The 26,437-nt window shown below is 40.9% G+C and overlaps 1 protein-coding gene across 1 annotated transcript in view; it reads left to right on the top strand.

The window, feature by feature from the left end:
- TMEM232 (transmembrane protein 232) overlaps nucleotides 1-26,437 on the top strand; it is a 152,482-nt gene that overhangs the window by 37,154 nt on the left and 88,891 nt on the right. The window contains exons 6-9 of the mRNA XM_044446156.1: nucleotides 1,144-1,313; nucleotides 6,933-7,111; nucleotides 22,502-22,625; nucleotides 23,397-23,616. Of these exons, the coding sequence (XP_044302091.1) occupies nucleotides 1,144-1,313; nucleotides 6,933-7,111; nucleotides 22,502-22,625; nucleotides 23,397-23,616 (693 nt within the window). The remainder of the gene's footprint in view (nucleotides 1-1,143; nucleotides 1,314-6,932; nucleotides 7,112-22,501; nucleotides 22,626-23,396; nucleotides 23,617-26,437) is intronic.

Raw genomic sequence — 26,437 nt, 5'->3', positions numbered from 1 at the left:
AGACTGCAGTAGTATTGCAGTTTTGCTAATGTTATTGGTTGTCATAGACACAAGTTCATGAAGAACAAAGAACATGGAGTCATACAAATTAAACACAATAGTAATATTATATTTGCATTCCTTCCATTTAGACAAGACTCACCCATAACACCCATATATAGAAAAAGAAATATTAAAAACTGAAATTCCCTGTTTCTTAAGGAATGCTGAAAAAACATTAAAATGCATGTTGAAAATCTACAGTGAAAGTACAACCTTGTCCTCACAATATTTCCCTAAAATGAATCTGTTTGTTCATGTGTTTGTTTCAAGTTTGAGCTATCAGTTTCATATTAATACCCTTATGGTGTTGGTGACAGAATGTTGTTAAAAAACTATAATTTTAGAATGCTGTTTAAGATTTATTGTTGTATACAACATTTTCATTTAAAATAAGTATAAATGTTCTTTTCATGAAAATAATTGGCTTATTACATTCTACCACATTAAATGCAAATGTACATGAACACCTAATTTTCTATATGAAGGATCTCCAATTCACTGTTAGCTAACATGTTCATAGCTGTCAACATACTTTTATTTAAAAGCCATAAATGAATTAATTGCACTTAATCAGGAATACAGCTGTCATAGAAAGCTTCTCCATCTGTAATGTGTGAATAGGAATGGAGAAATTAGATTTGTTTTGCATTTAATTACAAACCAACCTAATTAGCACTTCCCAAGCCAATGTGCATGCTGGAACGCAACTGTCCTCTGTTTTTCATGATGCAGTTCTTTGATCAGAAAAATAAGCTCATTCATTAAAATAATATATAAAACCGTGTATGTATTCTGATGTGGACTTTAATGAACATTTTTCAAATGAATACAGAAGGAGGGTGGAATGAACTTGAAAAATTGTGTTAGAGAAAGTAAAGCAGACTTATTTGAGCATCCTTATGTGTGGGTTGCATAAGCTCTTTAGACTTTTATGTAGGATTTTGTTGCAACCACAAGGGGTCATACAGTATTTAAAAACATGCTTTGGGTATGCTTTGATAAAGCTTCTTCTGCCAAAGATAGCTGTAACATAATAAGACCAATAGGACAAAATATGAAACCATAAGACAAATATTAAACGTTTTTTATTGTGTACCATAGCACTAGCAGCTTGTGAAATCTGCTATCAGCTTTACCCGAACATCCTTTTCCTGGTGCATTTTATGCTGAAGGCTGGAGAAACTATTTGTGAAACAGCAGTCATTTCTGAATCATCAATAGCAACTCAAGCAAGTTCAGAAGAAATACAGGATAAGGCATTTCTTGACACAGTAAGTCACATCTAGTCGGATATTATACGATGCAGCAAAGAGTGTTATTATGGTGGGCATGCTTAGTAAATTAATTAAAGCTGGCACTGAGTTGAACTGGACAGATGGACAGCAGTTCAACAAAATATATCTTTTATACTGGTCAAAGCTTGGAACTCTAAAATAGGTGATGAATGTATGGAAGCAGCCTCCTGTATCTCTCTCAAACCAGCTAGAGGTGTTGCTTCCATCTTATTTGTCTAGTATCTTCCCTTTATGGACACCTTGGGGGAAATAGTTGTCAAATGTATTTGTAAAAACAGCATGCATAGCCTTCCAAGTGGGATCCAAAGGCTCAGACTAAGACTGCTTTGTTTTGGCTCTCCTTGGATCTGTACCATGTCAGAGTTCAAGCTGATTCAGCTGTCTGTGAGGATGAGAGATTCACCTTCAGTTCATGCCTTGCCAAGATGAATGCACAGCCCTGTTTGGTGGTAAGGTACATATTCTCCATGTAGAAGGCCCGGGTTCAGTCTCTGGTCTAAGGCAGCTCCTTCTGTTGGCAGAAGAAAACGTTTGGACTAAACCTATGGCTATTCCTAGATACTTGTTTTAGTTGCAAAGTCATGTCCAACTCTTCGTGGCCCCATGGCCAACATTCCTCCAGGTTCTCCTGTCCTCCACCATCCCCCAGAGTCCTCCCAATCCCACACCCACCTCCCCAGTGACCCCATCCAGCCACTTCGACCTCTGCCATCCCTTCTTTTACCTTCAATTGTTCCCAGCATCAGGGTCTTTCCCAATGAGTCCTTCTTTCTCATTAGGTGGCCAAAGTATTTGACCTTTAGCTTCAGTAGCTGTCCTTGTAAAGAACTGTCAGGGTTGATCTCCTTTAGGATTGACTGATTTAATTTCTTTGCAGTCCAAGGTTAAAACAAATTCCTCACACACTGCTATGATTGTGGACTGATATAGATGGCAGCAGAGGAGGCGCAGTGCATTATCTTGGGTCTCTTCCAGGGGAGGCCCAGGAGAATTTGCTGCCCCCACCCACTGCTGTGATCACAGGGTGAGCTTGGCTTCCTGAGCAGATTGGGCAGAATGTGGTTCATCCCACTGCTGCCAGTCCTGGTAGAGGGGGTTCCTGAGCAGCTTTCCTTTGCTGGGACCAGCTGTGGGAGCTTCTGACAGCTGACTCCAAGTGCTGCTTGGACACTTTTGAGCAATTATCATCTCTGCTTCACTGGGTTACAGTGTAGTTTGTTGTGCCATGTGAACCTAGCCGCTGAGTGGAAGACAGAGGCACACTCTTGAGTGTCTGGCACTGTCTCAACAAATAATTTCTCATTTTAAAAAATCACCTTCTTGAAGAGTGGTGGCCAGCATTTTTTTTTAAAGTAGAGAAACTACTTACTGCTGCAGTGCATGCTGCTGATATCAACAGTCTGCTATCCACTCAGGGGTTTTTTTTCTGGAGAGGAACTAAGCAGTACAGCAGTTTCTGGGTGTAAGGTGCAAGCATAGCCTGGCCCAGTACAACACACTTGTGCACTTTGCTTGTGTGTGCTCTTTGTTGTTCAGTGCATTTAGAAACCTGTGCAAAGTAGTAGAAGATCCTGGGAAGTAAACCACACCAATACATGAGTACTATATTCTAATATTCTAGATGCATCATGAAGTCCAAGAAAACTGTATGTAGAATGAGGTATAACCTGCCCCCCCTCTACTCACATAAATATATGAACAGGAGAAAAATATGTACAGATACAGTAAAGCTCTCTTAAGAATATTATTATCACATATTTTATGGCATTACTATCCTTATCATAACACTGACAATTTCATATAACTTGTCCTAGAATGATATTCTTTCACCTTGAAAATATTGGTGAACACTCTGGAACAGTCTTATCCAACCTGGTGCCCTCCAGATGTTTGCAGTTCATGTGTAGGCTGGGGCTGATTAAAATGGACACCTGGGACATCTGAAGTGCACTAGGGTGGGAAAGCAGGAAGAGGGGGTCTGTGGAGGCTGCTTCATCAGATAAATAATCAAGCCTGATCAAGTTTTAGAACTCTAGATCAGTTTGGACTACTCTGCTGCTCTCAGGATGGACCTACTTTGGTGCAGAGCAGCCTGTTACAACCTCTTTGCCTTCTGTGGCAGGTCTCCCACAGTGCAAGTGAAACTTGAGGCCATCCTCACTCCTGGGTTTAATTTACTCGCCTCCAGGCCTTCTTTGTGTCTACAAACTGAACGTAGAGATTTGTGGGGCAGGTGCAGCAGTGTAGCTGTTGACCTCAGAATGCCCTTCTGGCTAGAATCAGGAGGACTGTTGCATCCCTTTGCCTCTCTGAACTGATGCTCCCGGCCACTGATCACTGGCTACTGCTGCTCCAGATATGAGATTTGCCATGGTAGGCCATGCTTTGAATTGCTTCTCTCCCAGACAATTCTGGAAGACTCACAAAGCAGTGCTTCACACATTGGGAATATAGAAAGCTGCCTTGTACCATCCTAGTCTATTTGTCCATTCAACCCAGCTGGTATTCTGCCTGGGATCAGCTCTCTAGGGGCTTGAGCAGAATTTTTCCTATCACCTGATACTGTCACCCTTTAATCCAAACCTAGGACCTTTTGTATACAAAGCAGGTGTCATAATAATGGGTCACGATCCTTTTACCTTGAAAGCGCAAGAAAGGCAGGGCGTAAATGTCATCAGCATCAGCATCTTAACAAGTTAAGCAGATAATTAACATAGGGAATTCACTGTGTGGGGGAGTGGGGGTAGTAGGTTAGATCCCTTTAATAGGATTTAGACAAATGTATGGAAGATGGGTTGCTTACTGAAGCTTAGCTAAATTAACCTCCATTTTCAAATGCAGTTTCCCTCTGAATATCAGATGCCAAGAAAAATAAACTAGAAAAAAGCCACCACTAGCATGCCCGGCTTGTGAACTTCTGGGGCATCTCCCTTGCCCATTGTTTAGAGAGCTGCTTGTTACTCTCTTTCACTGCTTCTGCTTGGCTCCAGCCGATTTCACAAGATCTGAACAAACAGTTCTGTAGATAAAAGGAAATCAATTTCCATATATATTCCCAAGCATAATCTACAGTTTCACCTCAATTTTCCCACCGTATGGTAATGGGCTGCAGCCTGGACTGCCTCCCACTACCTGGATCTCCAAGTGTACTTTCCACCCTCCACGTCTGGACCCTGCACACATGAATATAGAGAGAAATGCAAATAGATCAAATTGAAGGAAATGGTTATAAAGGCAGAGTAGCAGGCATATAGGATATTGAACAAGAAAGCACTGACAGGCTTTGAGGCTGGCTTTTCCATTTGTAAAGGCCAACCTGCTCTAGGCTCTGCCCTGAATACTTGCCTTTTGGTCACAGTGGGGCTACCCAGAGAGCAGAGAATGAATGCTAATGGGGCAGCTTGTGCTCTACTATCTCCTGCTTTTCAGCCCCTTGAGTTCTCCCTTAGCCCCACCATGCTTGAGTTAATGCAGCTCAAGGGCTGTAGCAACTCTCCTGCATATTTCAGCATGAGCTGGAAAGAAAAGCTCAAGGGGCAGGATATGGACTGGAATTGATTTTGTTTTAAATTACCCAGGGCTCCAGTTAGAGATCTTTCACTCATCCTGGTTTGCTGGAGGGTGCTATAGAGATGTACTCCTCAATTTAGAAAACCTTGAGGAATAATTTATTGCACAGCTCAATTAAATATATTATGGAGACTAAGCTCCATTAATAGTAATTGAATCACCACCCTGATATTTTTAGCTGTCTCTCCTATAATGTTTCTGAAATCTTTTTCTGCTCTGTTACTTTTTATGGAGAGATTCAGAGCTATACCAAAGAATGGCAGTTGTTGAAATAAGGAAAATAAAAATAGGCATATAAGGGGAGGCTGTAATGTGCAGCTGAAATGTGTAGGTGGATATCATCTATAATTTACTTGCAGCATTGCTGAGGACTGACTACATGCAAAATCATCAGACGTAGCTACCTTTGCAAAGACTTTCCTTTGTATGCTAAGCATGACTACTCTGTTAAACCCTCTAATACAGAATACATGTACCAATCTTATAAATTTCAGGGCATTTGTGAAGGAATTTGACAGGACAAGGAAGAAACTTTTGTATCAACGCCAAAGCACCTTTTCTTCCTCCATGGTTTCTTTTCTCAGTCGATTCAGCGGCATCTTATTGCCTAGTAGGCATCGTTGTTATGACATTCTTTTTGTGTCTCCAGTTAAGGCAATAACTTAATGAGCCAAATTATAAATTTGGGCATTATGTTCAGTAACAGCCTTGCATATGTTGGACTGTGGTAATGAAGTGATGAAAGAATTTATCTTCCCAGATCCTATCTGACCCTGCTTTTGGAGCAGCATCATAAAAAGTATACAACAAAGATAAACAGCCTATCAGTATCTGGCCAGCATATGGAAGATGTAGATGGCTAGGCCAGACCTCATATGAAAGACTGGATGCATGTCTTTTTAAGTGTGTGATTGCAATTTACATTAGTTTCATTTATTTTTATACTGTGTGTCTTATTTTTCAAATAAAATAATATCCAGACTGGTTTATAATAAAAATCAATACAGCATGATTCTGCTACTTCATTAAAAGATTTGCATGTGGAGGTTTGTCTCACCTTCTTTGTTAAAGATGGAGAAGGGAATCTTATCCATTATGGAGGATATGAGAAAGTGTGATGCTGCAACCGTAGCATGAGCATCTAGGATGGCCCTCAACCCCAGGTAGTTGTCTGGGCTACAGTACTGCTGGAGGAGCTAGGGCCTTAGCATTGCTGCCTTAGGCAAAGGACAAGCTTATGCTGCCCATTGCGTGTACAGAAGGCAATCGAACAGGTAGTTGAATCCCACTGACATTAGTGATGGGATAGCATCCTGTAACTGCACCTCAGGGCAACAGGGGGGCTTAAGGGGTGCAGGCCAGGTGGCACATCACACAGGGTTCTGTCCTTCAGCACTTTGCCCACCATTCCCCATCCCTCAGAACTTCATTCTGCTTACTGGCCCTGAGAAAAGCAAGGAAGCATGATAGGCTACGAGAGCTGTGCCTCAACACTGAACACAAAATTGTAAAGGATCCTGAGACACATCTCTTGGATTACAGCATTCAGCTGCTTGATTCGGTACAATGTCTTCATGTTGCGTGTCTCTGTACAATATAAACAGATGCCTATGGAAAGGGGGAGGTATATAAAGATTAAAATAAGTGAACAAACATTCAAATAAGAGCTGTAGTCCATTTGTTACTTCATTTATAATGTTTCTCTACTGCCACCCATCAAATCAGATTCCAGGTCTGTGTGGCCAATAAATTATTTAAAACAGAATACAATCCAATAAAAATGAACACACCAGAAAACCATAATAAAAAGCAGCAAATAAAAACATTTTATTCTTTTGACTGTGTCCTAGAGCTGTTTTTAATGCACTGGGAGAACGAAATTAGTTGTACTCTTCATGGAAATATAGTGCTGATTGAGTCAAATATTATGATGGAAAAAAATTGATATGCAGGTCTATGCAGAAAATTACCAATTAACTTTGTATTCAGAAGGTCTTATTAATGGATTTAACTTATTTTTTCTAGTCACCCATGAGTACCAGTGCAGCAGCTGAATTAAATCCTGAACAAAAGCAGTTCAAAATTAAGCCATTTCTTTGGCATAGCCTCCTTGTTTGGATTTGTGTACATAACAGCTGCTCTGAAATAGATGAAGTGCTCAAGCATGTCCTGTTCTATAAGGAACAGCTTCATCAGAAAGACTGGTAAGGACAACCTTATAACTTGATTCAGTTTTTATGGAAATAACCTTTGTGCTGAAATGTTAAATAACATTTTGTTTTTTATGTTTAAATGTTAATCACCCCAAAGTCACCTGTCAGATATTGTTTTTGCCAGAAGGAGAAGCAATTTATGTACTTTTTATTTTATGTACTTTTTGTGGCGGTGAGGACGGCGAAGAAGAAATTCTTCTCTGTTTCCATTGCCTCCTCACAATACCATCTGGTGGAGCTCTTTCGGGTGGTGCAGGGGCTGGTACATCCGGGCCCAAAGAAAGATCTTGTGCCACCCTTGAAGGCCCGCTGTGATGACTTTGCCAAGCATTTCAGGGAGAAAATCGCTCAGATTCGCCACGAGCTTGACTCTACTATTGAACCAGATTCTACTGGGGAGACGCCATCAATGCTGTTGAGTCCACAATTAATGGATAAATTTCAGTTGTTGCGGCCTGATGATGTGGACAAGGTGCTTGGACAAGTGCACCCTACCGCTTGCTTACTAGACTCATGCACATCTTGGCTACTTAAGAAAACCAAGGACGGGATTGGAACCTGGATCCTGGAGGTGGTCAACGCCTCTTTAAGAGACGGCCGGGTACCTACCCCTTTAAAGGATGCGGTAGTCCAGCCAGTCCTAAAGAAGGCATCCCTGGATCCAGAGGTGGCCGCCAATTATAGACCGGTGGCCAACATCCCATTCCTGGGCAAGGTGCTAGAGTGGGTGGTAGCGGGAAAACTCCAAGCACTCTTGAATGAAACTGATTATCTGGACCCATTTCAGTCCAGCTTCAGACCCAGGTATGGCACTGAATCTGCCTTGGTCGCCCTGTATGATGACCTTTGCAGGGAGAGAGACAGGGGGAGTGCATCCCTGTTAGTTCTCCTGGACCTCTCAGCGGCTTTTGATACCATAGACCATGGTATCCTTCTGAATATGCTAGCGGAATTGGGAGTTGGAGGCACCGCGTGGCGGTGGTTCCGCTCCTATCTCAACGGCCGATTTCAGAAGGTGGTGCTGGGGGACTATGGCTCTGCGCCATGGCAGTTATGCCATGGAGTTCTGCAGGGGTCCATTTTGTCCTCTTTGCTATTACATGAAACCGCTGGGAGAGATCATCAGGAGGTGTGGGCTGCGGAACCATCACTACGCTGATGATACCCAGCTCTACCCCTCGTTTTCTACCAATCCAGGTGAGGCAGTGGCTGTGCTGAACCGGTGCCTGGCCGAGGTAATGGGCTGGATGAGGGCCAATAAACTGAAGCTCAATCCAGACAAGACGGAGGTCCTGTTGGTGGGTGGCTCGGGCCTCAGGATGGAGGACTTGGGCCTTGTCCTAAATGGGGTTGCACTCCCTCTGAGGGACAGGGTTCACAGCTTAGGAGTGCTCCTCGACCCTGAGCTGTCTCTAGAAGCTCAGGTGACGGTGGTGGCGAGGAGCGCCTTCCTTCAGCTTCGGCTGATACATCAGCTGCGTCCCTTCCTGGAGAACGACTGTCTGGTCCGCATACTTCAATTGGTGCAGAATAGAGCTGCCAGGTTGCTGATGGGGACTGGGCATTGTTCTCATATAACCCCAGTTCTCCGTCAGCTCCACTGGCTCCCGATTGAAGTCCGGGCTCAATTCAAGGTGTTGGTTATGACCTATAAAGCTCTAAACGGCTTGGGACCTGGATATCTAAAGGAATGCTTGTGTCCATATTTGCCCTCCCGCCCCTTGAGATCAGCAACAGATGCCCTTCTCTGGGAACCCTCTGTGAATGATATTAGGAGGGTGAGTACCCGGAGGAGGGCTTTCTCTGCGGTGGCGCCCCATCTATGGAATGCGCTCCCCAGAGAGGTCCGCCTGGCACCGTTGTTATTTGTTTTTCAGCGCCAGGCTAAGACCTTTTTATTTAAAACTTATTTTAATTGTTAAATTATTTGTATTTATAGGATTTTAAATTTTTAGCTGAGATGCACCGGAGGGTTTTTAAATATTTTTTATTGTTATATTGTTATTTATTTATGTATTTCGTTTCTGTTGTGAGCCGCCCCGAGGCTTCATTGTGATGGGGGTGGCATAAAAATGTTTTAAATAAAACAAACAAATAAATAAATATTGCTTCAGTTTATCAATAAATTGTTTTTGCCTTTTTTGGCTAGGAGCAAATCCATAGATTTTACCAGTTTACTTTTATTGCATTATGACTGTTATTGATAGGAACGTCATTCCACCATTTCAAGAATTTTCATAGAACTAAGCAGCTGCAATGAAGTGTGCTATCCTTCTGGGACAGGTATTTGGCTTTAGTTCTGGGTGCCCATAATATGCAAAGTGTAATATAAACTAATTTTGAATGCCTACAGTTAATTTTACACTGCAGTTGTAGTCTTGATAGCTTCTGCTAATTGAAATCTCAGCGAGTTGTAATTGTGGATTTCGTTCATTGGAGTTTTGCATTATGCTTAATATTCAGCCATTTTGCCAGGAAGAATCTTATTAGATAAATACCAAGTACATGCATTTATGTAACAACTAATGATTAAAAAAAAACATATAGTTCTGCAAAGTTGGCTTGAGAATTAGATCATGATCTTCTTGAAATCTGCAGGTGTTCAGTTTATGTATCACTCAGGAGGTTAGGACAACTGAAGAAAGGAAAAGGTTTTCCTTGAGTGTTATGTAGTTTGCCATTGTTGTGTTTAGCCATTGGCAGAATGCCAGCTCAGGTCCAAACCAATAAGTAGTCAACTATTTCCATATTTAGTCTCAAATTCCAAGAAAGGAGTATGGATTGAGCAGGATTGTTGCAGTTAACATAGTTATTTTGCTCATATGGGTGTCTGTCTACTTAACATGCTGCATTTCAAGCAGTGATTTTCATATGAAGAAATGTGGGCAAAGAAACCCCTTTCCTTATTTTTTGTCTAAATTTACATGCAGAAACAAGACTCCAGTGAAATTACTGGAGGTAGGAGGATGTCTAATCAAAGAATATGATTTGCTCTTAAAATTATAGCAAAACCTCACTTTCAAACCTAACAATCTTAAATATTTGTGTCTGTATATTTGCCTGTAATATTGTTGATACCACACTAGTGAAGTTCTGTAGTATTGCATCATGGGTGCAATTACGGTGTGTTAATGTAGCAAGAATAGAACTGAACTCTTACATCAGGTGCTGTAATTCTTTTTATTCTGAAAATAAGGCACTTACTTGTAGGCATATAATTTAAAACACTGATAGACCAATATACTGTGTCCATTTCTGAGCACCACAGTTTAAGATGCAGACAAGCTGGAAAGCATTCAGAGCAGGATAACAAGGATGATCCACAGACTGGCAACAAAGCCCTTTGAGGAGATACTGAAAGAACTGGGCATGTTTAGCCTTGAGAAGAGAAGCCTGAGGGAAGATAAGATAGCACTCTACAGGTATTTGAAAGGGTGTCACAGAGAGAAATACCAGGATCTCTTCTCGATCACCCCAGAGTGCAAGACATGCTATAATGGGCTCAAGTCACAGGAAGCCAGGTTCTGGCTGAAAATCAGGAAGAACTTCTGACTGTTAGAACAATAAGGCAATGGAACCAATTACTTAGAGAGGCTGTGGGCTCTCCCCCACTGAAGGCATTCTAGATGCAACTGGACAGCCATCTGAGAGGGATGGTCCTGCACTGAGCAGGAGGTTGGACCTGATGGGCTTCTGGCCCCTTCCAGCTCTAACATTCTAGGATTCTAGGATAATGGGAAAAATGCTCCCAAAACTATCACATGTAACTTGGTGTAGAGTATTGCATTAATGCAGTAGTATGTTGATAGCATGTATGTAAACTATTGATGTCACCAACCAGAGACTAAAAAGGAAGTCCAGGGACCTCAGTCACTCTGTCAGCTTGTTGGCAGGAATTATTGCTGGCTCAGGTTACCTGAAGGAGCGCTTACGTCCATATATGCCTGCCCGCCCCCTGAGATCTGCGGGAGAGGCCCTTCTCTGGGAGCCCTCCGTGAAGGAAATTAGGAGGGTAAGTACTCGGAGGAGGGCTTACTCTGCGGTGGCACCCAATCTATGGAATGCGCTCCCCAGAGAGGTCCGCCTGGCGCCGTCGTTACTTGTTTTTCGGTGCCAGGCGAAGACCTTTTTATTCAAACGTCATTTTAACTGTTAATACTATTTATTTTTTATTCTTCAGCCAGGGCGACTTATTTTATATTGTTAACTTGTTTTATATTTTTATTGTATAATATTTTAATTGATAGATTTGTGAGCCGCCCCGAGGCTTTGGCGAATGGGGCAGCATAGAAATTTGCTAAATAAATAAATAAATAAATAAATAAATAAATAATATCTTACCGTATCACCACCACTTTAGATGGCCAGAAGACAGAACCACAAGTCGCAACTTAGCAGAAATCTAGATACACAAAGAATAAAGAGGGCCCCATCTGAGCTTATGGAACTGCGGATTTTTGCTGGGGCTGTATTTGAGCACTTTGTTGTTCAGCTCCAGAGTGTCCACCCCAGCTTGACCGCTTGCTGAATAATCTGTTGCCTCCAGGCCACTAGCTCTTATACTGTCTTTTAACAGTACTTCACCACACCAGCGTAGGATACTCAGCAAAGAAAGCTTCACACTGACAAGGTATTTGTAATGCTTCCCCTATGTTAAGTTACTCTTGGGGTCATGGACCTGACTTTTTGTTTGCTTGCTCTATAAAGCACCATGTACAATTATTGTAATATTTTCATGCATTTATTTATCTATCAGATATAATTTATTTATTTTATTTATTTAAAACATTTGTATGCCGCCCCCATTGCAAACAGAGCCTCGGGGCGGCTCACAAAAAATACACAAAAACATACATAAACAATAACAATATAACAATTTAAAAGAAAAAAAAAATTAACCCCCCCCCCGGTGCATTCTCGGCTAATTTTAAAATCCTAATAAATACAATAATTTAGCAATTAAAATAAGTTTTAAATAAAAAGGTCTTAACCTGGTGCCGAAAAACAAATAATGACAGCTACAGGCGGACCTCTCTGGGGAGCGCATTCCATAGATGGGGCGCCACCGCAGAGAAAGCCCTCCTCCGGGTACTCACCCTCCTAATATCATTCACAGAGGGTTCCCAGAGAAGGGCATCCGTTGCTGATCTCAAGGGGCGGGAGGGCATATATGGGCGCAAGCGTTCCTTTAGATATCCAGGTCCCAAGCCATTTAGGGCTTTATAGGTCATAACCAACACCTTGAATTGGGCCCGGACTTCAGTCGGGAGCCAGTGGAGCTGATGGAGAACTGGGGTTATATGAGAACAACGCCCGGTCCCCGTCAGCAACCTGGCAGCTCTATTCTGCACCAGTTGAAGTATCCGGACCGTCTTCAAGGGTAGATTCTCTATCTTACTAATCTATTTATAAGACATGTTTTAGATACAGTTAATGATTCAAGCTAATTTATTATTGCTCATGTGGCATTAGTTATGTGTATATTTTTTCAGCAAGGGTGAGAATTCACGCACTTGCTTCTGTTCATTATGTATTGTCTTATTGGGATGTGTTATCCTTGGTATTCTACTTAAATAAAGGAGCTGATCTATGCTCTGATAAATTTACACACTAAGATAATGATCCTGAAAATTTTAATGTTCATGTAGTGTGCTGCTATCAAAAAGTCTACCCATGAATGGGTGCTTTCAGGATCTAGCACCTCAGACACCCAGGAATTCTTAGACGAGTGCTAGTGATCTTTTTGTTTGAGGCATTGGGCTTAACTGTAGGCAGCAGCATAATACAATGCATTTTTTGTTAAATGCATGAAATGAAATGCGTAAAAAATATAGCCATTCCACTCCATGCCTCTGCTTTCTTTGTTTTTGTGTTTGTTTAACTGCTTTCAGTAAGTGCTAAACCCTTAGGGAACATGCTTGAACTTCAGTAGTGCCCCTTTTTCTTTTTTCTTTTTCTTCTTTTCTGCCTGTGAAGTCACACTTAAATTTTCTTTTCAGTAGGAAAAGTTGCTTTAATGTGAACTTCACTAAATCAAACCACATTTCTGATTTTAACTTAACTTTTCAAAGATTGTGGTCTTTGCTACTTAAAAATGAAAATAAACGGGTGAAGAATATAAAGCAACCGTCGTTGCTAATCAGACGATAGTTTAAGACAATGGGCTGTATCCAATTACTGTTGCTGCACTCCCACTTTTTTCTGTTTTGCTAGTGGGACCCATTGCAAGTGCAACAGGAACTAGCAGCAGCAATCTCAGAAATAAGTGTTTTGGCTAGTCTCTGATTACTGCAGGATTTGGTAGCTTCCCGTTACATGAATGGTGGATCCTGCTAGAACATAAGCAGCTCTTGGTACTGCTCAATGTATTTTCAGTCCCCCCACTCAAGTAACCTTGCTTATATTGATTCTTAAAATAAATTTACATTATGAAGTGCTCTCTTGTCCAATCGGATGCTGCTTCAGTGTAAGGGATGGTGCTTGGTGAATGTTTAATAGCAGAGATTCCATTCCCAAGGCAGTTAAACAGTTTCATGAGTTATATACAGTTAACACAAACTGACACAGATTGTTATTTCCAGATAAGTTATCTCTTCAAGTTGTACCATACTGTGTGATCATTAGTTTCTCACTCCCCACACACTTCACAAGTATTTTCTATTCTTGGTGCTTTGCACTGCAGCATTACTATTCCTATTTTTTACCAGTGACTTTGATCAAATTCTGGCATTTGAACCCTTGTGAGGAATTTGGCTTCCTGCTGTAACCATTGCATTTCCTAGTAGGGGCTTTCATTCCTTTCTCCTCTTGCTCTTTAGGTGTTTATTTGTTTATTTGTTTTTGATAACCCATTCGATTAGCCAGATTGGCTCTCAGAATAGTTTACAAATTAACAATGGGAAAAATATAAAACACACAATACGTATATTTAAAAAATCACAACCAACTGCAATATAGCAGAGGGAGGTTCAAGGCTACAACAATAACTAGGTATAGTAATAAGATATATAATAAAACCAAATTGTTGTGTCCTGGTATGCAGAAGCCCAAAATGCACAGCAGGGAAAGGTTTTCTTTTAAAAGATTTATTCTCAAGAATAACCAGCTACCAATGAATCATTCTAGATGGCACACCTGAGTAGTCCTCAGTCGGCCCTTTTATACATTGATCATTCAAGGGTTACATGTTATGGAGAGGATGATGTACTATTACACAGAAGAGGAAGAGGATGGGGTGGGCTGGTGTGAATTGCCCTTTGTTTGAGCTACTGTTATCTATCAAGTGCCAACTAGCTTTCTCTGGATTGGTGCCTGGTTAGTGCCAGCTACATTTCAAAGATGCACACATGCTGATTTCTAGAAAGGAGGGTTTTCTCTGCCCTAGTTATGTGTCAATGATTGCATGATCATACCTGTGTAAGCTATTCCTATTGATTTGTACATCAAAATCACACCATGACAATAGTTAGTAAGAAAAAAGCCAATATACCTCCCTGGGGAACTGATTCCATAATTGGGGTGCCACAGCTGAGAGGGTCTTTCCCCTTGTTGCTACCTTCCTTACTTTTAAAGGTGGCCCCCAATAAAGGGCCTCCATTAGGGTATGGGTAGGTGAATATGGGACTCCAGTTGTACCAGCTGGAGTCTCCAGACTGTTTTCAAGAGTAGTACCACATAAAGTGCATAACAATTGTCTAAATGCAAGGTTATCAGAGTGTGGATTACTGTTGCTACATAGGTTCTGCCTGTCCAGATAGAGGCATAGTCGGTATGTCAACCAAAGTTCTTCTTCGTGGTCTCCATGCAAGTCACACACCAATGGGGGGGGGGGCTTGACATGCAGTGTAGGCCTCATCTCAACCAAAGCTGATGGAAGGCGCTTCTGGTCACAGCTTGCACCTGGAGCTCCAGGGATAGTTCTGGCTTCAGGAGTACCCCAAACTCCACACTCTGTCCTTTAGGGGGAGTGCAACCCTGTCCAGGCCAGGACAGTTCTCCTTCTGGACTAAGGTTCCACCTATCAATAGTACCTCTGTCTTGTCTGTATTACGTTGCAATGTGTTATCCTTCATCCAGCCCATCTCCTCGAACAGACACTAGTTCAGGATCATCATGCCACATCTGGATCTGATGCAAATGAGAGGCAGAGCTGAGCGTACTGATGACACTAAGTTCAAACCTCCCAATGACTTCTCCCAGCAGTTTCATGTAGATGTTGAACACCATGGGGGATAGGATGGAACTTTGTGGCACCCCATGACACAGCTGCCATCATCAGCCTCACCAAATGAAAATTAGTCAATAAAACAGGACCAGAAGGTGCTCTGGAAACATCCGTTAAAGGGACTCCCTTAAATGTGGAGCTGAATTTGTGCGGAATTGGACTGACTTTATCCTCAAAGTGCCATGCAAGTTAGTCACAATGGACTACCAAGGGTTCTACCAGATCTTCCTTTGGGCTACTGTGTAAGAGGCCATGGACCTCTCGAAATAGCTCCACTGGATGGCACTCGGAAGATGCAATGCTGGTGGAGAAAGATGCTTTCTTTGCTGCCTTTACCATCACGGAGTAGGCTCAATAGTGAACTCTTACCCGTGTTTGGTCAGATTCAGCCTGTTTTCCTCCATCTGTGTTCTAGCCATCTTCCCAGTTGCTTCATCATCCCCCATTCTGCTGTATACCATGGAGCCATGCAAGCTCTGCACATGGGGAAAGGGCACTTAGGTGTGATCATGTCAACCACCTGAGCCACTTCTAAGTTCCATAGAGCGATATGAGCTTCAACAGGAGCACCAACTGTATTAGCTGGTTGTCTATATCTAATAATAAGTGCATCATTAAAAACAAAGCACTTGCCAAAAGCAGCCCCTAAGCACATAGCAGTTCTCCAGGATTCACAGGCGGATTTGATAATTCCTGTTTGAGACAAGCTAGTTGAGAAAAATACAGGTATCTACATACATTGTATCTACTTATGGTCTAAAATACAATATGGCCACTAGAAATTAAAGCAAACTGAAATACAGAAGCACTTATTGGAATGGAAAACCAATGTAGAACAGAGACGGATGCTTACAGATTGACAGATTTTTTTTAAGGGTTAGAGTATTGGACTGGGACTCAGAAGATCTGGGTTGTAGCTCTACTTGGCCATAAAGCTTGCTGAATGATTGTGGGCCAGCCATTCACTCAGCCTAACTTACCTGGTAGGTTTGTTTTCAGGATAAACACAGAGAGGAGGAAGACCATATAAGCCCCAGGGTTACTTGCAAGAGAAACATCATAAAATATGAATGTAATCCATCATCATCATCACAGGGAGAAAAATAAAATCCCATCAGTGTCATCTCTGTCCTTCTTGTTTTTCTTGAATATTGTGATGCACAATTCTAGGATAGTGGTTTCTGAATTCAGGCCCTATTCTGATAATTTAGATATTAAAAATTAGAGTATTGAAGAATGTGAATGAACTTAACTCTTTTGGAATTAGAGAAGTAGTTTTGATTGGATCTAAGAGATTTTGTGAGAAGAGGGCATGGTGTGACAATTTTCTTTTTGTTGACTTGTAACATTTTCAGGACTTTGGTCAAAGCTGAATCACTGCCTTTCACTGAACCCCTTGGAATCATTTTTCATTTCTTCACACAGCCAGAGTTTGTTCTGCTTCCCCCCCGAAACATTCTATTTTGTTTCCTTTCTAAATCTATATGGAATGAATGACTTCTGGTCACTCTTTCTGAAAAGCATTTTCTTTTCTGGAATCCCAGCTGTACGAATAAGCCCAAATGAAAAGAAAATGGTGCTATAGCACCACTGGGTTGCCAAGGATTGCTGACATTGATGAATCATTTTTATTCATATATCACAGAGGAAACCTTGCATAGATGTGGACAATGCAACTGGAAGCTCTTTAGAAAGAGGCCATCTTAGGTTTGCAGATAAATAGTCCTAGTTATAAAAACGATCACCTTCAGCCACCTGTTCAGGGCTGAAGAGATTTTTGTTAAAGACAGCTGTCCTAGAATTAATGTGCAGATATCTTCAAAAGAAGTCGTGACTTTATTAACCCCCCTCCCAAAGTAAAGACTTTTATGGAGAGCCTTGATGCTTTTGTTTAGGAACAGGCAATTTACCTACGGTAGGCTTAAAAATAATTTTAACTAATGCTGATGTCATATTCCATGTGTGTTATTTCTTTGCTCTATTACATTACTCTCTATTGACCTCATTTTGATGACATTATTTTGAGCAGTATTGTGGTATCTTAATTACATTTTTTTATCTGAAACTGAAAAAAGTATTCTGAAAGGAGTTGTTTCATAAATGCCATAGATCATGAAAGGCCACACATGACTTAAATTATTTGGATAGCCCTGCACTCTCCATATCTATTATGATTTTAATTTTTAAAATATTGATAATTTGAAAAAAAATCTCACATTCACACAATTATTTTCATGTGTGTGTATGTGTGTGTAGAGAGAGAGAGAGAGGAGAGTAGGAGGGAGGGAGGGAGTATAGGAACACATACATTATTGTATATATAATAACTACTTGATTAAAGAAAAGTTAACCTAGCCAGCTAATCACCTGAACTTGCATCTAAACATTCTATGCAGGTTAGACAGAAACCACCCCCCCATAACTACTAGCATTCCCCAACCAAGCATGCGCCTTAAATGATGTAACTGATTATTTAGCTCTGCAATCCTATGCACATCTATTTAGAAGTAAGTCCCATTGAATTCACTGGGGCTTACTCTGAGATAAAGTGGATATAAGATTGCAATCAATGGGCTGGTTTGCATGATCATCCTGGCTAGTTGTGAGCTGTGCTTCATGCCAGGTAGCATGGCTTGTTGGACGGTAAAACAGCCCTCAAGTAACCCTACAACAAGCCATGTCAACCAGGTTTGGCTGGATGGTGATTACAAAATTTGTGTCTGGGATGCCCTGGAACACACTGCAGTTCACAACAAGTAACATGGTTTGTTTTTATCATGCAAACTGGTCTAAAGGTTGTTATATACCTTGGGTAACTCAAGTTGTTCATAAGTTGTGGCACACAGGTCTTGTAGAATACATTTAAGCAGCTAGTAGCTACTTGAGCATCAAGGAAGGCATTGTAAAGTAGCAGCAGGCTGCTGCTTCTCCATTGTCCTTTTCTTTTTCTTTGATACCATTGTGTGATCCCTTTGCCCACAAGTGATATCATTGCATGGTCCCTTTCCCTACAAGCCACATGATGTGAGGTGGGAAAATGCAAACTGTGGTGATGGCATAGCAGGTTCTGTGTATTAGATGTTACAAGAAAATGAAACTGAAATGACGTGGAGCGCTGGCAGCCTCATGTCAGTTATAATGTCTCTGTTGTCTCTTATCTCATTGTATCAGCATCTCCAGTAGACTGGAGATGCCACTACTCTGACTAACCATGACTTTCCAGAGCACCCAGCAGGAAATGCTTCCAAGAACTGTTACATGTGATCTTTTTAACTGAAGATGCCAGGGATTAAGCATGGGGCCTTGTACATTAAAAATGTGCTCTCTTACTCAGGAGCTATCTCAGGGAGTCAGGGCTGAGACCTGAGCCAAGACCCTGAGCTGAAGTATACAGGAATTGCAGCAGTTGTTCACCCAAAGTTTCAGTCTGGACAGGAAGCTCTTTCTTATCTAGGAAAGCCCAGTGATCAAAAGACTAGCTCAGAGCCTGGAATATATCACTGTTGTGGAAGATGTTTCCCACTGCTATTCCAATAGCTTATTGCATGTGGCAGCTACATACAGAGACACATTCTCACCCCAGTGCTTCTCAACATGGAGGCATCAAGTTATAAGCATCCTAAAATATTTAAGAGAGGTTTCCTCATACTGCATACTACAATCATAATTAAGTTTTCTACCTTTTCCTTGTTCCTTCTGCCCACTGTTTCATCTTTGGGTTTTACCATATATTTTTTCAAATTCTGATCTTATTAACAAATTTGTATTATGTGAATAATATTTCTATTCTATGATGGCTGACATTTGCAATTTTATTAGCATTTTCCCTCAATAAGTGGAAATGAATGTAATAGCATTGATTCCCCCAATGTTCTACTTAGTACTCTTCTTCTCCAGTTATCAAAGTTTTCTTATGACGTTTGATTAAATAAAAAAATCTATTTTACAGAAGTAAAATAGCAGCCCACAAACTTTCATTCTGTAAAGCAGAAACTCCATGCAACTTTTAGACCACCTATGGGTATTATAACAAACCAACCTTGGCTTCAAGGCCAAAGCAGATCCCCCATGTATTGTGCTGAAGAAACTCAGCTAACTGTCAGTGAGGATTTTCAGTCCCCCAGAAATCTGGGAAGACTGGCTCTATCTAGCTTGTGATTAACTAATGGGGATCACCTCAGATGTGCAAAACCCTTTAGGTACAAACCTGGGAGAAGAAAGATGCTTATGGTCTTGGTTTGTTTTGATTTGCTTGCTTTGCCTTTGGAGGCCTCACTTTTTGAGGTCCTGCACTACTAAAGACTTGTTCAGCTGGTACTTAGAGACAGGCTTAGTCTGTTTTGCTGTTTTGCCTTGTAAATATTGTTTCCAAACATTGCTCTGGTTCTTTTGTAGATTATTTCCTTTCCCTTTCCCCTTTTCTTTTGTAAATAAACTTAGCATCTATTATGCTTGAATCTGGGTACTTTAAAGCAACGGACCTTTGCACAAAGTCCAGAGCTTTCCTCATAGTTATTGTTACAGTTTAGGTTTTCAGACATAAGGATTTGAAATAGAGGGTGTTGGCTGGCACTCTTGTTTCATATGCCTTAGGGGTGTCCTAGGGCTGAGCTGAAATGCTGGGCTGGCTGAGGAATGCTGGGACTTTTAAGACTTTAAAAAATCTAAATATGCATAGGTTTGTGCCTTTAATTATGACATACCCTTATTTTGCTTCTTTCCTAATTAACTGAATGATTTCTCAGTCATCACGTATTGGTCCTAAAGCTCATAGAAGAGCACAAGTCACCTTAATGATTTTTCAGTGGCTCCAATTACTGTATGACTGTCCCTGATCCCATTGCATTAATGAAAAAAGAGCATTATCTATAAATCTGGTAAATAGAAATAAATGATAAGTGGAGTAAGAGCATTCAAATCTAGGAAGAGCTCTGCTGGATCACATCAAAAATTCATCCAGTCTGCCATTCTGTTTCCAGCAATGATCAGCCAGATGCTGGTGAGGTATTAAGGCAATCCCATTCCACTGGGTTGTATCCAGTGGCATCTGTCTGCCAGTGTAATTAACAGCTGGCAGAGTAAATTTCTCCCTGCAGCCACTCCTCCTGCGTGCTCCCAAGTCTGCTCTGGAGCATTACAGGACACTCTGGAGCAGATTTGGGGGGCATGCACAGAGGCGGGCTTTCTATGGGTTACTGTAGCACCTTAATTAGTTGTGAAGGGGGATACTTTATGCTAGGGAAATATTACAGAGCATGAGAATAATACCATTAGTATTGTAGTGATGCTCCAGCATGGCAGGCACATACACTGACAAAATTAGTACCTGGATATTAATGAACTGAATCCAATTATTGTGACATAGCTGGTTTGTCAGTTACAATGCAAAGGACATGCCCTGTAGCTAGCTGTCCATCTTTTTGAAGAAAATACAAATGGTTGAGTTACAGCAGTGTCCTAACAGTCAGGTTTCCTCTAGCTGATCAACAATATCAAAGTTAAATAGAGATTCTGAATGGCAGTAAGCTAGTTTATTGGAAGAATTTATATTCAGTTTATTTATTTGAATGGAAAGCCTGACAGATTTTAATGTCTTGGTAAAATTTGCGTGCCTACATTTTAAGTACAGGAATCCCTTCAGAGAGAGAGTGATGTACAATACAGGGCTGACTGAAATCGAATTGTATTCTGAAATGGATTTTCTGGTAGCCATTTCCAGAAGCAGCTTTTTTCTCACTGGGGTATAACAGTGGCTGCTTTCCCATCCAGGCCACTGCACCCAGCATGGTATTCCCATTATGGGAAAATAACTCACTACCATTACTTAGATTACTAACTGGAGCTGCTGACAAAGCTCTGTTCTCCCAGCATCACTTCCCTGCAACACGTCCAACTCTTTCATATACTTTGGTGTGTGAAATGTATGTATGGATGAATCTGTCACTTTCACATATTCCTATGTGTGGTTCTTTTACCCTAAAGATCTTTTTAATATTCATAAAGAAATTTGAGAAATTTGGTACAGTTTTATATAAAAGTACAATCAATGAGCTCAATGAAATTCTCATCCATCTGCACCAGCAACATTCATCAGCCCTATAGAAAAGACCTGCTGTCATCTAGCTGTTAAAGATAAGGGTCCTCTAAGAAAGAAGAGGAGGAACCTTAACTGAGCATTAAATAAATGCTTGGATGGAATTCATACCCAGAGAAAGAAGCATTTGAAAGATAGCCCTGTGCCTAGAAAGAAGAATATCTCTTTTGCTTTATTCCACATTCACTTTTAAAATTCAAGTTCTTTCCATCCTGTTTAAGAGGAAATTAGCAAATTTTGCTTGTGTTTGTTTACAGAAATGAACAGAACAAAATTCTCACTTATTGCTAGCAGGAAGTGTCTCCAATAGGGAAATAAAATTCAGGGTCTCCATGCACAATTTTAAATTACTTGCCCCTTGACAAAACAATTTAAATGAATATCTTGTTTTGCTCCCTTTTTTGGGACCAGTACTCACTCACTGCAAGTACTTCCTATAATTTTCTAAAAAGGCTTCCCAGCACATTAAGCTTCTCATAGCAACCTTTGTATACTGCATAAGATTTGTTGGGATATTACTGTAAGTTGCCATCCCCAATAAAGTGCTGCAAGGTTATAGTACAGCCTCTCTGGAAAAGGTCCCCTTGTCTGCAAGCAGTCTACATTTAATCAACATATAAACACTGTGCCTGAGACTTGATGAACAGCAATTATAGCATGTGGAAAGCAGTTACATGTTCCATGCAACCACCATCTTGCTGAAATGTGCTTGCTGTTGTATGCTGGCCCACTGTGTCAGTATGCTAACAAAATCCTGTGGCCCAGATAGCCTTATGCAACAGCGGACTAACAGTATATGGGCATGGGCTGTTGCATACAGTAAGCATGTTGGAGTGAGATGGCAGCCATATGGAATGTTTGCACAGGACACTGTTGCATTTCAGTCAGGCCTCATATGTCCAGATGTTTATGTTATCCACATCCCAAAGAAGGTGGTATGCATTAATAAAAATTGGTGTTAATTGTGAAACTAGTGGCTTCTAGTAGTCCTTAATATGAAGATAATGACAGCAAAAATAAGACATTGGGCTAATATTTGTCCTTTCTGTCTTGAAATATTTAGGTTGGAATCAGTATTGGGCTTGATGATCCTTGGAGAGACTGCCAAATTAAACATGTCCTGCTTGAAAGTTTTAATGGATCTAGTGAGAGATTTTATTTCAAGCTCAATGCCTCTTCAGAAGCAGGTAACAGGCAGGCTAATTTAGATGTAGGAAGGAAATGTTTTAGAAAAACACTAAATTGAGCAGAAGTCAAGCATTTATTTTCTTTACTGAGGTTTCTGTTGGCCTTAGTCTTCTAGATTGAGAAACTGGATAAACAGACCAGTTGTATATACTTGAAAAGTAATTCTATAGCCCAGTGCTTTCTGAGTTGCTGATGGCTAATTACTTCCTCAGTGGTGAAAACAGCTTGTTTTTGTGAGACTGGCTTGGGAATAAGTCACACTTAGTGCAGTAAAACTTGCCTTTAAGGAAGGCAAGGAACCATGTCCAACAGAGCAGTGGCCCTCCAGATGTTATTATCCTAGCCTGAATAGCCAATATAAGGGAATGATGGGAGTTGCAGTACCACAACATTTGGAGGTTCACCTCTTCCATATTTCTGGCTTACAGGATCAAACGGGAAGGTGTTTTGTAAAAAATTCACTAAATGAGCCTTGTTACTGTATGCTCTTTGATTGTTTACATATTTAAATATCACCATTAAGTGGTAGATTTAGGTAATTTTAGATTGTGGACTTAATGTTCCAACCCCCTTTTGATGGTAATGTGTACTGCTTAATCAAAATGGTAAGCCAGCATTGCTGTGTTTGAGGCCCTGCTTGTGTTCCTGAATAGGGCCTTGGTAGTGTGACTCAGAGCCCTGCCCTGCCTGCACCGGTTTCTTTCTCAGAAATATTGCCTTGTAACTGATGTGCTATTCACTTGATTAAAACGTAATGTTTCTTCCTATAGCAAAAGAGTAGCAAGGAGAGCTTCTCAAGCTGGCACTGGCAAGTGGGATATGTATACACTGATATACTGAGAGAAATCTGCTTGCATGGCATTAATGCAGATTTGCAAAAAACTGCTTTTCTTGGATTCTGTTATTGTGTCAAGGAATTTAAAGAAGACAAAGAATTAAGAGGGGCAGGCTTCCTCAATCTTTTGTGCTACTGCTCTTCATCTAATGACTGTAAGTATCAAAGAAGCAAATGTATTCCTCCATTTTTGTGTATTTTGTGTACTTGCATATTCATACTTGTGGTTTGTACAAATTTTGTACTTATGAAGATATAGCTTTACAGCATCATAGCATCATTTTTTGTATAGATAGACAGATAGACACACACTTTCAAATGTTTTGTTTATTTCCTACAGCATTTATGCTGAAACTCTGAATATCTCATCCCTGTATTTTAGTAAGGACAAGTTTCTCCTTCAGAAAACTCCACACACCTTGAATAAATATTGGTGCTCTTACCTGAAATTCTTACGCATACTTACTGGGGATTGATTGATTGATTTTGTATGCCATCCTATTATATAAGATCTCAGGACGGCTTACAATATTTAAAAAGACAATTAAAACAACAATTGCAATAAATAATAAAACAAAACAATAAATTTCAAACAGAACAACTAAACTTAACAACTATTAAATTTTAAAATACTGTTTAAATAAAAAGGTTTTGGCCTGGTGCCAAGAGGAGTATAAACTTGGCACCAGGCTTACCTCTCTGGGGAGTACATTCCAGAGTCTGGGTGCCACAGCAGAGGAGGCCCTACTCTGAGTTGATAACTTTTTTACCTCTCTTGGGGTTCCCGGAGTAGGCCTTCTCCCATAGATCTTAAGGGGCGTGAGGGATTTAAGAGGACTTAGAGACATCCAGGAAGACATCCTTCTGATCAGGTGCACCTACACATACCACCTTTGTTTGTTTACTATATTTTTCTTTTCAAGGAATTTGAGATGGTTTACATATTTCTGCTTTTCCTCTCATCTCACAACAACCCTGTGAGGTAGGTTGGGCTGAGAATCTGTGACTGGCCCAAAGCCACCCAATTGGCTCCATGACTGAGTGGGGACTAGCACCTGGAGCTCTTAGATCCCCAGTCTCACACTCTTAACCACTATGCTACACAATGTTACCATCTGTAAGAGCACAACCACCTCTTAATCAGTATTTAAAGATAATCTCAAACACTGGAGTGTTAATTTAGCCAAAACAGACATAATGCCCTTTGTTTCATGGTAGTTCAGGCTTGCCACACCTCAAGAATACACCAATGGGGCAAGAAATGTATGAGGTTTACCTGGTATCATCACATAAAAACAAAGCAAAAAAAAAAAAAAATCATAACCAGCACACAAGAAAGGACAACAAAAAGTAGACTTAAATTTTTAGTATAAAGTTAAGTTGGCTTTTGACTGTATGCCCACCACACCTGATGAAAAGTGTCCTTGGCAATCAAAGTCATCTGGGTCTCAAGTGAAAAAGATGACTCTGGGATCCTTTCTGAGCTGCACATCTGAAACAAGTTGAATGCCACTCAACCACTCATGTCTGGGTTGAGTTTCAGTTCACTGGCCTTCATCCAGTCTTCTGCCTTGCTCAGGCACTAATTTGGAACATCTAATGCCTTTCCTGGGTTAGAAGAAAAGGAAAAGCAGAGTTGGTTATCATTGTCATATTGCTGACAACTCAGCCCACATCCCTGGATAATCAAGATTTTAAATAGCACGGGGGATAAATTTGAGCCTTGTGGAACCAAGTCCCTGCTCTGTCCAGCATCCTGCTTATATACATCAAGAAAGAGGTAAACTCCAGCCTATGGGCCTGAAATTTAACCATAACGTTATTTATAAATTACCTTCATTAGATGATCACCTGGGATCAGTGTGCATGTAGCAGGGATGGGAAACAGACATTTCTCTCTAGTACAGGTGTGTTACCAAATTCAGCCAGTCAACAGCTAGGGCAAACCCGGGTGGACCCCAGACCCGAGTCAAAAGGAGCCTGAGATGAGACTGAGAGCCAAAACCAGCTTTATTCTAGTGCACTATAGAATAAAGGGAGACAAAAGGGGATGTTCAGCCCAAAGCAGTGTTGAAAGTTGCAGCCCGGTACATGCGTTTTATACCCTAGGTAAGCAATTAGGTCACCTAATACACTTAGTATTATACCTCTAATGCATCAATACATTAATGTAGCCACACCCTCACTGCTGTTAGCTTCAAAGAGTCTTTTCTTCTGTCAAGGGCCAGACATTTTCCATGTTCATTTCTTATCTGCTCGAGATTCACACAGGCTTGCCATGTTCTTCCTCCCTGCACATTTGCAACTTTCATGGCGGCTATAACCAGTTGCCACTGTTCCTTTGATTATTGTATTCAAGGTCAGGCTAGTGTGTTAGCTGTGGGTTACACAAAGTTCATTTTGTTCTTATCCGCCCTCCCTTCTGGGACAGTATAACTGTGGTGTTTTTACTATGCGGCCTTCCTCTGGCCAACTACTTTTGGTGTGTTTTGGGGTGCTGCAATTGGCAACAGGTGTGTGCAGCCTTTTCTGTCCTGAGAGCTCCATGTAATAGAAACAGAGCGAGTCAGAAGGGGCCTCCCAGGCCAGATAAGGGACCGCATACACACACATGCTTGACTGAAAGAGAAAGTCTTCAGTTGCTACTGGAGCACAAATAAAGATGTCCTAATCTCTAATTGGGCAGTGAGTTTAAAGCCTTAAACAGCTTGGATCTAGGTTACCTAAATTGGTGTCCCTTCCGGTATCTATCTTCCCATAGCCTAAGATCATCATCATGTAGTCTTGCCACATGAGGCAGGGCAGTTGGCTAGGAGAGGAGGGGGAAAAGAGAGTGAGAGAGATAGACTGAGTCATATATGCCAGTGCTACTTTTGAGAGGTATACAGCAATGTTTGTATCTGATTGAAAATGGGAATGTCTTAAAAGTGACTGTTGGAAAATATTAAAGGTTTATGCTAGATATATAGATGTATC

The sequence above is a fragment of the Varanus komodoensis genome, unplaced genomic scaffold (genome assembly GCF_004798865.1).
Source record: "Varanus komodoensis strain SLA01 unplaced genomic scaffold, ASM479886v1 scaffold5, whole genome shotgun sequence".
Taxonomy (NCBI): domain Eukaryota; kingdom Metazoa; phylum Chordata; class Lepidosauria; order Squamata; family Varanidae; genus Varanus; species Varanus komodoensis.
This window is presented reverse-complemented; position numbering and strand designations above follow the sequence as displayed.